At 47.3% G+C, this 14,496-nt stretch overlaps 1 protein-coding gene across 1 annotated transcript in view; it reads left to right on the top strand.

Moving 5' to 3' along the window:
• TAOK1 (TAO kinase 1) overlaps nt 1-9,704 on the top strand; it is a 63,463-nt gene extending 53,759 nt beyond the window's left edge. The window contains exons 18-20 of the mRNA XM_063402669.1: nt 1,703-1,915; nt 3,003-3,185; nt 6,661-9,704. Coding sequence (XP_063258739.1) covers nt 1,703-1,915; nt 3,003-3,185; nt 6,661-7,122 — 858 coding nt within the window. The 3' untranslated portion in view covers nt 7,123-9,704. The remainder of the gene's footprint in view (nt 1-1,702; nt 1,916-3,002; nt 3,186-6,660) is intronic.
• Nucleotides 9,705-14,496: the final 4,792 nt, after the last annotated feature.

Here is a 14,496-nt window from a genome sequence, read left to right on the forward strand (position 1 = left end):
GTATTTCACAATACTAGGTCAAAATGATCTTGTCAGAAGTCTGACTGGAAATCTTACCCCTCCCTTCTGTTTCCTGTTGTTAAAGCCTTTGGATTGGGAGCCTGTAAACAGTCTGGTGTCCAAGTGAGACTTCACAGAAAATTAGGACAAAATAGATTGATAGTGTTTTGCTGTGACCAGGTCCCTGATGGGAATGTGTAACCTGCTGACACTTCCCTTAAGGGCAGTGAGAAACAACCTTAAAGGTTTCCTGGAAGGAAATAACTTTCTGTGAAATTTAGAAAGGTTAAAAGGGGTGCATTCCTCTTTATGATACATATTTTGATATTAATGAAACCCATCTTTGTCCTGCTCTCTGCATCAGGTTAGCAAAGTGTTATTGTTGTTTTATGCAGCAAAGTGTGCTTGGGCTGGGTGTGCTGTTTGATCTCACTGCACCTTTTGAGGTGGCTGCAAGTGCTGTTCTTATCACCTGCCCTGCTGAGCCCTGAGTTAGTGCCAGGAGCAGGCAGAGGAGGGGCTGACGTAGTCATGCACAGAGATCTGCCTCACTGGTTTTGTTCCCAGAGCTCTTCCAACTTACTCCAGCAGGAATCTGGTCCTGTGCTCTGCTTGTGCCTCTAGTGCTTCAGTATTTGGCATGGTGCCTAACAATGGGAAGGCCATCATGTCTGATTTTAGTGATTTGTGTTTATTTATTTATTTATTCTTACCATGGTGAACTTGCCCATCTGTCAGTTAACCATCATCACTCATCACTTCTGGGTTTTGCTTTGTTAGAAGTATTTCTGCCAGCCATCCCATAGAAAGATACAGAGAACTCCAGAACACCCTCTTTTTCAGGATCTTGAAATGCTTAGTAGATGTTAGTCCTCACAAGCTTCTCTGGAGGCAGGTAAAAGAAAACAAATAATTTCTTCAAGGTCATACAGCAAAACCAGATCCAAATACCTTTTCCAGGATTGGTGTCTCCCAGCCCTGTGTGCAATCACAGCTATGTCTCTAAACAATACAGAGATGCTAGCAAGTGCAAAGGGAGGAAAACTCCATCTCCAGTAAGCCTCCAGTCATACTGGGGAATTGCTTTGTTTGCTAGGCCAGCACAATTCTACTGTTTTGTGGTGTTTAAAGCATCTAGTCTTTTTTGGGTTTCTCTGTGAAAACCAGGTTCATAATACCAAGGGTTAGAATACATCTTACATTCACCAAACCCTCAATAGAAAAAGCATTGTTCTTTTTTCCTGTCCTTTCCCATGCACCAGATCTGCTTCTTTTCATAACATTAAGTGCTGTTCATATATATGTGCCATACAAGCACAGTTGTGTAAGTATGGCTTTTGGTGCTATGCAGTATTAGTCCTGTCCCTCAAGAACTTTTCTTGAAAAGCAACACCCAGGACTGGATCCAGTCCAGTGACAAATGTGAGGCTCTTTGTGCAAAGACAGCTGTATTTAGGCTGGAGCTTTGTTATGAAAGTGTCTGTATTGTAATTGTTTCGCACAGTAGCAGTGTCAAAGCAGCTGCAGCAATAGTCATTGCCTCTTGTGTATTTTGCTTCCCTCCTTGCACTGTAGATGTTAATATACATTTGTGGATTCTTGAACTCATATCCTTAATGTAATCCTAAATATCCATTTGAATGGATATTTCGCTCATTTGAAACATGCTGGTTTTTTCTTTGTGTCCCCTCCATCTTTCCAGTCAAAAGAACTACAGATAAAGAAGCAGTTTCAGGATACATGCAAGATCCAAACCAGACAGTACAAAGCACTGAGAAACCATCTGCTGGAGACCACGCCAAAGAGTGAACATAAAGCTGTCCTCAAACGGCTCAAGGAGGAGCAGACCCGGAAGCTGGCTATCCTGGCTGAGCAGTATGATCACAGCATTAATGAAATGCTCTCTACACAAGCTGTGAGTCGCCTCCGAGGGACCCAGGGTTCCTCAGCCAAAGAGGGATGTTTGCATTTTAACCGCTCTGTATCCTGACAGCAGGCTTTCTGCTTCCTTGCTGCACACGCCATTCCCTGCACAGTCCTTCCTCTGTGTTTAGAAAGCAGAGTTTAAATGCAGAGGAAAGACCTACCACCCCCTCCAGGCAGGCTGAAGCTGAAGCTGCTGTTGTAGAGATGCAAAGTGATGCATCTGTGTGTGGCCGGAGGACTGCTTTTGCATGAAATGTGACAACATAAACATCCCTGTTAGAGCATCATTGCATAGTTTGCAACTGGCTGTCTTAACTCATTTAGATTTTGATTTGTTGATGATACCAACCCAAGCATGTGCCACTGGTAGAAGATGCTCATTGAGTCATGGAGGAGTCCACAGTTTTGACTGTAAATCTGAGGTCAAAGTGTTGTGAAAGTTCTGTGATTCCTTCTTTAAGAGATTCCTTTTTTAAGGAGTGACCACATGAGCAATGCTTCGAATCCTTGCTGCATTAAATGTGCACTTTTCTTTGCAATTCTTGCATATTGCATCCTGCTCACATCACTTTGTACACAAATTTAACGCTGTGAGGCAGGGTAGCTGGCTTCATTTATGATGGGAAGGTTAAAAGTTCAATATCATATTGCTTTTAGGTTTATTTCATTATATCCTTGTGCCCAAAGTCCTGCATTGGCAGGGCTATGGACTTAAGTCTCCTGGGTAGAGGTAATTGGTTAATCCAGTTGAACAGAGCAAGAGAGCTTCTCTTTGCCTCTAGTGAAAGGAGAGCTGAGGATGTTTGCACCTCCAGCAGTCTGGTCTCTGCAGTGTGGATCGTGGTTCCTGAGGCGCCACTGCTCATCAGCATCACTTGCATCAGTGCTGTGGGCTCACTGTCACCAGTCTTTGTCACTGTAGGTCCTCTGTTCAGCGAAGCGAAGCACAATAGAGACCAATTGTATTGCTAAGAAAACAATGTCCCAACCCATTCTCCCCCTCCCCGCGGTCCTCCCCTGGAGTGTCAGCAGTGGTTACCCCATGGTGAAACGTCTCTATTGTCTCTCTTTCCCAGCTGCGTTTGGATGAGGCACAGGAAGCAGAGTGCCAGGTTTTGAAGATGCAGCTGCAGCAAGAACTGGAGCTGCTGAACGCATATCAGAGTAAAATCAAGATGCAGGCAGAAGCCCAGCATGATCGGGAGCTGCGTGATCTTGAGCAGAGGGTGTCCCTGCGCCGGGCCCTCCTGGAGCAGAAGGTAAAGTGGGCGTGTGAGCATCCTAAGCACACTCCCTATTTCAGATCCTAAACTCCATTATTAGTGGAAGAGAAACTGCTCTTACTTTGCTGTATATAGTAACACTGATCATTTGGGTGTTTGTCTCTCTGGGGTTGAAAGCTCAGTGATACATAGACTAAACTTTCTGCCAGCTCAGCCCTCCTGTGTGAGCAGCTTCTGGCTGGGATAGAGCTGCCTGAAGTGTGCCAGAGGGGGCTGTGCCTCTCTGGGCAGAAGGGAAAGAGAACTGTTCTCTCTGGCTCTGAGCTGGAGGTTGGCTTCGCTGGCCAACGAGACAGCAGACAGTAAAAACCTAAAGCTGGGGGCTGCAGTTTGCCTATGAAATTATGTGTCTTATGAACAAACTCAGGTAGCCAAAACCACAGGTATGCACATCTGCTGCTCGCCACATCTCAGTTTGTAGTTGGCTACATGTATTCAGGTGCTCCTTGTTGAAGTTTGCTTTTCTGTGCAGTGTGTAGAATTTGGAGTGGCCTACACAGACTAAGGGAAAGGAAATGCACCAAAAACTGCTGAAAGGAAATACACTGTCAGCCTTCCTCCTGCACTTGTTTCCCCTTTGGACTTGCCCTATAGGTGTCAGCCATTGCCATTCACACAACAGTTCCCAATTTTGTTCATTGGTGTTTAATAAGTAAGGATGATTCCTCTGTGGCCTCGAGAAGGCCTGAAATTTACCCTGAAATTCTTCCAGGGGCTAATGGATGGATGCTGGGATAGTCCACAGAGCACTGCTCCACCTCATGGCTAGACGAGGGAGCACCCCCGAGGAGGCAGCACAGCCCTATTGGGCTTTGGTCTTCTGCAAGGAGGCAATTGCCCTCAGAAAACAGATGAATTTGTGAAAGCAGAGTTCCTGTGTGTCACTCGTGTGCAATAGCTGCCTTTAGACACCACTGCTGGTTATTTTGGTCCCAGCTTCTGTCACAGGCTGGCACGAGTATGGATTTATCTGGAGGTGCATTGCCCTCTGGTGGCATGAGCTGCTCGGGGAGGAAGTGCCACAGTGAACCAGTGCTCCCTGCTCTGTGGGAGCAGCATATACTGCAGATAGTGTTAGAAGCTGCAGTGAGGCCAGCAGCTCAGAGAAAACCACATCAACCAATAATGTTGTAGAAGTCATCCATTGTGTACCAGGATTGAAGTCTTTGTGCATGGAAAACCCCTGTGGAGGATTTGGCATCAGTAACGGGGATAGGAAGCTTAGTAATACTACTTCACAGAGAGGAAAAACTGATAAAAATATCACCTAGCATAATTTTCTATATATTTGTGTCCCTATACTGCCTTAGAATAGCAAAAAAATTGATGGTGCTCCAGCTTTCATAGGTTCCTCTAGCAATATGTGCAGTCTTGGCACATGAAAATCACAAGTCATGCACCAGCAATGAGACCTTGGTGGGATTCCAGGCACTTGGCAGTGACTCAAGGGCAAACATGTGGGTCCAGAGGCAGACACATCGTTCTTTTGCAGGGGTATTTTTTGGGAGGAGAGGTGATGTTCTGTTTTTGTAAGAACTAAGAGTTGCGAGTGTTCTGGTGTGAGTCCCTCAGCGATGTCACCTGGTGTTTGCTGGCATGTGCTAACTGAAGCTGGCAGGCAGAGAAAGGGCAGGTATGTGCACAAGATGAATGTCTGCATTTATATGCACAAATAAATCTGTAGCCTGTGGCAAAGTCAGTCCCCGGTGTTCAATAATAAACCAGATTCCAGAAGTTAGTGTGTGCATAGAAATCTGCTTCCTTTTCAGCAGGCTGCTCTTTATTTTTGGCGGTGCCCATTGCCATAACTCACCAGAGCATGCGTGACGTGTCCAACCCTGGAGTGAGGAGGGAGTAGCCAAGCCCCATTGATGTGAGATGTTGTTTGCATTGCACCAGCAATGAGCATGTCCCAAGAGTGTCTTTAAAAGAGTTCAGATTTAGTCATTTCCTTCCCACATGCCTCAGACACTTCATTTTCAGAGTGGTTTGAGTGATGTCACTATAACAAAGTGTCAGGCCTTTCAGTGAAGTTCAGTTGCACCAAGTCCTGTGTGTTACACTGTCACTGAGACTGAAAAGGGTGACATGCTGAAGACATTGAAAAAAGAGGCTTCTACTTAGATAGCAAGACAGGAAAGAAACAAGCAGAGCATTTTAAAGAGCTAATGTTAGAGAGGGCACCTTCTTCCTCTGCTGCCTTTGTGGCTTTCAACAGGAATAGTGAGCAGGGCTGCTTAGTGCAGAGTCTGTCACTCACCTAGAGTAACAGGCAAGTGGAGAAGGAGTTTCTGAAAGCCCCAAATGGCTCAGGAGATGACTCATGCTGGAGCAGATTGTTTCCTCAATTCCAGATGAAATTGCTTTGCATATTCCCTGACTCAGGCAAGAGAGTGCTTACAAGTACAAGGCTCTGCCCGGTGCCTTCAGCACAGACCCAGATAACACCTCTTGGCCATGTTGCTGCTGACAGCAGGGAGATGCCAGTGGGCTGTGCTGAAAGTCTTGGCTGCTGCTTTTTCCCCATTTGGTCTTTTTCACTGAGGCCAAAAGAAGCTTTTTCAGTGCTGGCAAGAAGATAATGGGTTTTGGTTCTCCACCTGATTGCAAAGATTTCAATAAGAAAGGCTTTCATGCCTGTCTGATGGGTGTCTGTCAGGAGGCCATAGTCCTGTGTTTTCAGTACTTAAAGTGCTGATCCCAGTGCCCCTACCAAAGCAATCTTGGAAACCAATTTGGAACAGTGTTACAGGGGAGAAATTGGAGGTGCCAGCTTGCATATCATCTAGCTAATAATCTGCCTCACAACTCAAGCAGCACTGCCTATGTCCTTCAGCTACACACCCTGGAAAAAGTATCAGGGCAGAGAAATATGAGAAAACCAAATTAGGAGAGCAGTAGATAAGAAGTGATAAATACATGAGCTAAGAAAATCTGGCCAGTGAACATTAGAGAGGAAGCTGAATGTGGGCTTGTGCACTGAATCCTGGAGAAAACAGCAGTCATCATCATTATCATCATCAGATTCAGCTACAAACAGTGAAGGTCACCCTAAGCTGTGTTGGCAGGCTGTACCTGAAGGTGCTTTCCCAGTAGGCTTCTATGGAAACTGTAGAGTTTGCTGTATCTCAGAAGATTAATCTACGTCAAGCTGTTGGTATCAGTGCAAACTTTAGTTTCACATCCCTCAAATTCGTGTATTTGGCAGGGAACAGGGACCAAAGCCCTCCAACTGGTGTTCACTATGCTTTGGCCTGTGTGGGTCTGTGGGACTTAACCCTTAAAGAATTCACACTTTTGTGTTCAGAACAGACTGCGTGTCCATGGACATCTGCTCTAGAGCCAGTTTCCTGCACAAACATAGGGAAAAGGTCCCTCAGATGCTGTTACAGGTCCTCCAGAGGCTGTGCCTGACCTGCTGCCACAGACTGTCTCTTTTTTTCCTTCCTAGATTGAGGAGGAGATGCTGGCGTTGCAGAACGAGCGCACCGAGCGGATACGAAGCCTGCTGGAGCGTCAAGCTCGCGAGATCGAAGCCTTTGACTCAGAAAGCATGAGGCTAGGTTTTAGTAATATGGTTCTTTCTAATCTCTCCCCCGAGGCGTTCAGCCACAGCTACCCGGGAGCTTCTGGCTGGTCCCACAATCCTACTGGGGGTGCAGGACCTCACTGGGGTCATCCCATGGGTGGCCCACCACAAGCTTGGGGCCATCCAATGCAAGGTGGACCCCAGCCATGGGGTCACCCCTCGGGGCCCATGCAGGGGGTACCTCGAAGTAGTGCTATAGGGGTCCGCAACAGCCCCCAGGCTCTGAGGCGGACAGCTTCTGGGGGACGGACGGAGCAGGGCATGAGCAGGAGCACAAGTGTTACTTCACAAATATCCAATGGTTCACACATGTCTTATACATAACTTAAACAATAACTGAGGGTGGCAATTCCACTGGAGCTGTCTGCCAACAGAAACTGCCTACAGACACCAGCCCAGCAGCCTCCTCAGTGCGGTGCTGACGTGTGGAAGCTGGGTGCACATGGAATATTGTATTCATTTTGTAAAGCATTACATTTTGTGTTTACTAACTGGGATGTCATAGTATTTGGCTGCAGGGTTTGGGGGGGTGGTTTTTGTTTTTGTTTTGTTTTGTTGTTGGTTTTAGGGGGGTTTTCTGTTTTTTACTTTTTGGAGGGGTCTTGGGAGGGCGTCTGAGAAATATATGCAATTAGTCAGAAGAGTTGGCTGGTGGTCATCACACTGACAGGACAGAAGGGCCTCAGACTGCCTTCATCATGCCATCCATGTAGGAAGTCTGAGGGAGAATGGAGACCTCCTCCCATGTCCAAAAATTTCGATCTACCACCCTGCAAAAACCAGGCGAGCTGCCTTTAAACCAACATCCAGGGGAGGAACAGCTGGATCTTCTGTTCCATTTTTATTTGTCATTAAATCGGATAAATTTCGAGCGTATTGCCTCTGCCAGGAGGCATTTTCAAAGAGTTGTAGGTGAGGAAGAAAGTGAGAAGAGAGGCCAAGAGACACCAGGGCTCAACAGGGCCCTTCTACCCAAGTGCCCGCTCCGTGTCGTGTAAGAAGTGACGTTGTCTCAGAAGGCACTGGTCAGCTTCCTGAGAACTCTCTAGGTAAACCTGTCTGGAGGGAACGGGCTAGGAATGTTTGAAATTGTCTGTCTGCTTTGGCACTCCCTGACTGTGCTGCTGGTAGCTCAGATGAGGTTGGGCAGAGGAGCGTAAGTAATGCACTTGTAGAGCTAATACTGTGACATCTCATTTTAGCTAAGCATCAGAATAATTCTTGGAGCCCAGCATAGTCCTTTTTGCTCCATTCAGAAATGTTTAGACTTTCAGCCAATCAGTCTCAAATGCCAGAGGTGTTTTGAAGGATGCCATAGTTACCAATGCCATTGATCGGGTTTTTCATTATTACACTACATCCACCAATTTATTACCTTTTTGGCTTGTTGCAATTTCCTGTTTACATGTAGCGTGTAGCCAACTGTTGAAATGTTTAGTTGCCATGGTGTACCAGGAGGAGCTGAGCCAATGACTCTTTCCCAGCTGATGACTAACCCACATCACCACTGTAGATCTTGCTGCATGTGAGGCTCCTTTTTTTATTATTTTCATTGCTGCAATACTTCACAACTTTTACAGTCCCTTAAGATGCTGTGATATTTTGGCAGCGTATCACACCATGTGAGAAGTCACTACTTCCAGAGGGCTCATTGGAGCTGCTGTACTACTGAAAGGAAGCAAAGGAGGTTGTGAAATCCATACAGTGATAAAAGGTCAGGGAGTCTCGTAACTGAATGACTTTGTGGCATCCTGTCATGCCTTAGTGCTGGGAAACAGAGATGCCCCCATGCTCTCGTGCCAGTGCCAGGATGGTTCGGGTCAGCCAGGACTGTGGGAAGAGCAGGTAGATGAAGTTTGGTTTGAAGCAAAGATTTCCGTCTTGGGGACTGACCAGCCAGGGTTCTTTGTAAATGTTTTTCCTTGCACACTAATCATCTTGAAGAAAACACTAGCTGCTAACTCTAGGATTTGCCTTTAATATGTTTATAGGGCTCAAAAGCGAGGTTTTCCGAATGTGTTTGTCCACGTGACATATTTATATAGTAAATAGTGTCTCGCTGCTGTTCAGTACTCGACAGGGCGGCGTTCTTTCATTAGCTAAATTAACATCCACTCCCAATCCTTAACTCTCTGCCAGTGTCCGGTGAATCCAGCTGGGATTTCTAGCATCTTGATGTAGTGTATCACTCCAATTGAAGATGGAAACTCTACCAAAATATGTTTGAGCAGCCCCTTAGTAAGAAATTTTGTAGTACTAACAGTTGACAGAAGCCCAGAGGCCTGGGATGAGGTGTGGGTCCCATGGGTCCCTCTGGATGCTCCTGGGGGCAAGTGGTGACTGAATTGTTCTGTCTTTTCCTCTGCTATGTTTTTATGTGGAATTGGATGTTTTGGGGTCGCTCTTTTACATTGCAGTGTTGTTGAAATGCAGCGAAACTCATTTAGGAAGGGTACCTGTGTTTTCCTAGGTTGGGAAGGAGAGACAAAACCGAAATGAAGGGCCAAAATTATATTGGGGTTCACCATGTGAGTGTGGAGGGTGTGCCCAGAGCATGGTGCTAACACAGCATTTTGAGTTCAGCTCCTCTATCCCAAACAGCAACAGCTACAGTGGGGACAGGCTATACCTGCAATTTCAGTGGGTTCATTCTTCTGCTTCTGTTATGGTTTGAATTTGGTCAAAGTCTCTGGCTTAAATTGAGCTACTTAACAGAATTCTCTCAACACATCTCTTTGTGTAATGTCAAGCATGACTGAATGCTGAATCCAAATGATGGCTATCCCATATTGGCTTTTTGTATTCAAAAAGAATTGTGTAGTAACCATTTTTACATGTATATCATGTGCAGACCTGGACTATTCCAACAAGTTAATATTTTAATTAAAATAGTTTGCAAAAACTGATTCAGATCAACTGGTCTAAATGTGTGTGTCCCTGTGTGTACGTGGGGGAAGAAAAGCTGTCCCAGAACTGCCTGATCTCGAGAGGAAGCACCTCATTACACAGCTGTAGCCAGAGGGACTCAGGGTCAGGCTGTGCCTCAGAGGTATTTGAGGAGGCTCTTGGTGTTGAGAATTTTAATGTATCTCAGGTTTATTTCTGAGATACATGAACAACTGTGCACTAGAGAGATGCAAACACTCTCTGAATCAGTTTGCAAACTCTTATTTTTAAAGTGTTTTAAAAAGTGAGGCCAGTTGCTCTATGTTATGCTCAGTGCAGTCATGCCCTAACTTTGGTTTTAAAATTACTGTAATCTGTAAATTGTGGAAACTACTCCAGTACCTCAGCAAAGATGTTTTCTTGCATCTCTTACGTTCATATTTAACACTGGGGAACTCTTTTGTGTGGACTACTTTGCAAACTTTATTGCGGTGTTATCAAATCACCAGCTTGACCCCTGAAATCTCTTTTCTGTGGTTATTTTTCTCTTCTCTCTGCAATGACCTGGAATTCTGGTGTAGCTTAGCCCAGAGATGGAAAAAAACAAAGTAGCCAGCATTTTTACTTCTTTCTGATTCGAATTTCTTTTGATTTTATTTAAAATCAGTGAAAGGGACCACGTTTTCTTGTTTTGCATGGTCCCAGGAAGCCAGCAGCCACCTCCCCCTTCCATGTTGAACGTTACGTGCTTTCTTCCTTGGATGCAGCACTGAAATGGAGGCCACAGCTCTGTTTCACCTGCATTCCCTCCAAGCCTGTGAGCTTCAAAGAGGTTGAACAACTAAAATACGTGGTGTGATACCAAACTTTCCACAGAAAAAATTCCCTGCAGCCATTACTTGCCTGGCTTGGGGCCAGGCTGACATCGCTCTGTGTCCCACCCAGCCCTCCCTCGCCGGAAGAACGGGCACTGCACACTCGCTGTGACCTGCACGGGGGTGCAGCCAGGGCCATCCTGGGGCCGTGCTGTTGTTTAAACCCCCAGGACCCCTCCCCTCCAGGCTCCCAGCCCCTCCACCCTGCTTACGTGCCATTTCTTGAGAGGCAATAAATCCTATCGTACCACTGTCTACCATTACTCTGTTGAATACGCACATCTCTCTGGATATATATATGGTATCTCATTTGTATATATTTATATACTCTGTATGTACGTGTGTGTGGGTATAGGTGCACACACACCTCATGCTGTGCATTTCTGTCAGGGCACTTCAGTTCTGCTGTTCTTTAGCGCTCCTGTTTGTGAGCAGAAGCAACCCCTCAGCAGGGCTCTCAGGGCGAGGGCACGGACGTGGCACAGGCTGTGCTAGGGCTGAACCCTCGCTGAAGTGCAGCCCTGCTAATTGCAGCTTGCTTTTTCTGGGGCATGAGAGGGTAGGTAGTTGCTGCGGGTGTGCTGTGAAGGAGAGGAGGGAGCTCCCTGAGGGTACCAGAAAGTCAGAAGGCAGCAGAGAGGAAAACCAGATGGTTTAGCTATAGGCAAGCAGTGGAGGCAACGTAGGGATCTGCTGGGGAGGCGGCAAGTGGGCCGGTGAAGTGCTCAGCAGGCTGAGCTCAGAGTCCCCAGCTGCGTCTCGCCACGAAAGATCACAAGCCCGGCACGGTCTTGGCTCGCTGCACCGGCACTGGCTTTCGGCATTCCTGAGGTGGAGCCGCCGCTAGCTCTGAACACTGACTGCGGGCGTGTGTCTGATACCTGGAGGTTCTTAGGTTGTGTGGAGGGGCAAAAGAGAAGCTAATTTAGAAGATTTAAAGTACACATGTGTGTACGGTCTGTACATCCATATATACACACAGAGATGCTCTTGGTCCATTCTTTATTCTGTTCAGGCTGTGTGCTTCATCACTCAAGTCCAGCCGGCTGCGGACAGTCTTGTTCCTCTTCTGGGTGCTTGCTCTGCAGTTCTAGTAAATCTTGCCCTGGTCTTTCTCATGGTAGAGGGGTGAGTGCCATGCTGGACACCACCAGCTCCTCAAGCTGTGAAGACCCTTCTGACCTTCTCCTTTGTCCTCTACAGACCCCATCTTAGGGAGGCATTTGACAGTTCAGGGGATAAGCGGTTCTCACATGTGTCAGGTCACTCATTTCCCTAAGGACACCCTGCCAGCTCAGCAGAATGCCAACCCTGGGCTCTTTTTGTGCTGCCAGAGAATTCAGAGGCAATATTCCCCCTGTCCCTTTTGGAAGGTCTCTTGCAAGTCTGATAGGAGAGACTCAGGTTTGGCTGGGTTATTCTTACCCTTTCCCAAGGAGTAGTGTTGTCTTTAGCTGTGCTCTTGCCTGCAGGATGTTCCCACCCCAGTGCTGACCCACAGCGAGCCCAGAGCCATGTGCCAAGGACAGAGGAGCAGTGGATACCCAGGCAGGGATGCTGGTCACTGTCCCTCTGCTGTGGTTGTTTGAGTTTGCACTTTTACAAATCGATTGAGCCAGAGTCTTTTGAGGAATATATGTGAGGCTCTTTGGAGGGTTGGGGCTTGCTGTTTACAGCCAGAAAATAAGAAAACCTGATCGTTCTAGTTGTTTTAGTAAACATCACCCCACCAGGGAGCGGTGGCAGCAGATAACCCAGGTTCCTGTTGCACAATGAGGTTCAGCCAACTGGGGCTGTGATGCTGCCTGCTGCATCCCTGCCCCCTTCTCCGGGATAGGAGAGCCCTTTGTCAGCTAGAGAGGGACTAAGTAAATCTGATTTGCTGGCAAACAAGCACCTTAACCACTGAGCTGTGGGTCTCGATACTTGCACTCCACCTGAAGGCTCCCTGGAGGGGGAGAAGGCAGTTTGGTACATGACCATTGGCTCTGCACCTGCCTGGCATCCTCAAAACATCCTTAAGCCATGTCCTAGGGAAAATAAGACCCCAATATCAGCTCCCGCTCTCCTTGCTTTCTCTGAGTGCACACAGTGAGACCAGGAACCAGGAGGGCCGAGTGTTGCCCCCACAGATGTGAACAAACCCTGGGGGGAATCTTCCCCCACCTCGCCCCTCTGGCCCCTGCCCCGCTCCCCACCCTTGAGTACGGGTACCTCAGAACATGCACAGTTTGAATTTTCACTGACAATTAGTTTAATTATTGTCAGTGAAAAGAATTGTAATTATCTGTAAATATGTAGTTAACAAATTGACCTAGTTTCTGTATTTTTTAAGTTTTTGTACTAAAATTTATAGATACAGTACGTGCCAGCTAGCAAAAGCTACTGTAATTGCCAGTCGTAGTTCAGCATGCACCTAATCCCCGAGACTTGTCCAGTGATGCTGTAAGGAATTTATGCTTAAATATTGCGAGCTGGGGAGGCCAGCAGCCCAGGGCTTTCAGCTTCCAGCCTCCAGCTGGGTTTTCCCTGATGGCTGAGTGGAATCTCCTTCCCTTGGGTGTCATGTGCCACACGGAGGGCAGTGCGAGGGACAGAGCGGTGGCTTCGAGCTTGCTCTGGAGCTGAACTCAACAGGAACCAAGTTCAGGTTCTTTGCTGCAGTTTAATACCGGCTTGTGGCTATGTTTTTCAATCTCTCTAGAAATGATCTGTTTTTTCCCCTTCCAACTGCTTTTGTCTTAAACCTGAGTTCATCTAAATCTACTGGAGGAAAAAAAAAAAAACAAAAACAACAAAACAAAAAAAAAGACTTTGATTTGAGATCGTTGCCTGCTTTTGGTGCCAGGATCACACATTTCTATGGCAACTCTGAGCTCAGCGGAGTGCAGAAATCAGCACAGGGTTGTTGACAAGCTGAAGTCGGTGGCCACTGCCTCTGCACAGCTCTGGCAGAGCCAGACTGTGGCTGGTGGCAGCTCCAAGGACGAGTTTAGGGGTGCAGTGTGGTGCCTTGTGGGGGTCCCGGTGTCCCTGCCCCACTGCAGCTGGCTTGCCCTGCAATACCTGCTGCTGAGTGAGGGGTGGGCTCCTAGGAATGGTCAGGATCTGTGCTCCGTGTCCTGTGGCAGAGGCAAGCCTGTGAGTCAGTAGCTGTGCTGAGCATCCCGGGAAGCTGCGAGCAGAGGAGTTTGAGCGCCGGTGAGGCCGTGCTCTCCGGGTCTGGTTGTCCTGGAGGTTGTAGGGAATGGGAGCTTGTAAGCATTCAAGGATCAGAGAAGGAGAGGCAGACATGCACGTACAGGTTTGGCTTTTGGCAAGCAAACCACCCGCTTCCTTTCTTCAGCTTTTCTTCCCTCCTAACCCCCCACAGCTCTTCCCCCTGCTTGCTTGGAACAGGAACATTTTTTTTTTTTACCTGCCTAGAAACAGCTAAAAGATGGGGGGGCAGCCCTGATGTAAATAATTAACGTTGCAAAGTGAAGTGTGTATAACATAAAAGGCTACAGCCCTTTGGTGACTTGTAAATTGCTTTGAGAAGGTTGTGGTAGGACGTGGAGGGGCCAAGCGACCTGCCCGGCCCCGCAGCCATCGCTGCCCCACCGCCACCGCGGGGCCGGGGGGTCGGGACGGGATGGGGGGACACCCCGGGCCCCTCGGCCGTGGGACCCCCCTCTCCTCGGTGTAGTGGATGGGAGGGTAGCGTAACGTGTGTAATACGGATAGGAGAAGCTGTGTGAGGTGTGTATAGTGTATATTTTTAAAAAATAGCTTGCTTGTGTTGTGAAGATTTTAAAGACAAACTTGAGAATTCTAGCCTAACTATTAACACAAGTTTAACATCAGTTACCCCACTGGGTTCAGAGCCTCTTGAATGTATATTCCTTTTTGTAACCTAAATGACCTATTCTTCTACCAGTCAGCCAGACATCCTATT

This window comes from Prinia subflava, chromosome 8 (genome assembly GCF_021018805.1).
Source record: "Prinia subflava isolate CZ2003 ecotype Zambia chromosome 8, Cam_Psub_1.2, whole genome shotgun sequence".
Classification (NCBI taxonomy): Eukaryota; Metazoa; Chordata; class Aves; order Passeriformes; family Cisticolidae; genus Prinia; species Prinia subflava.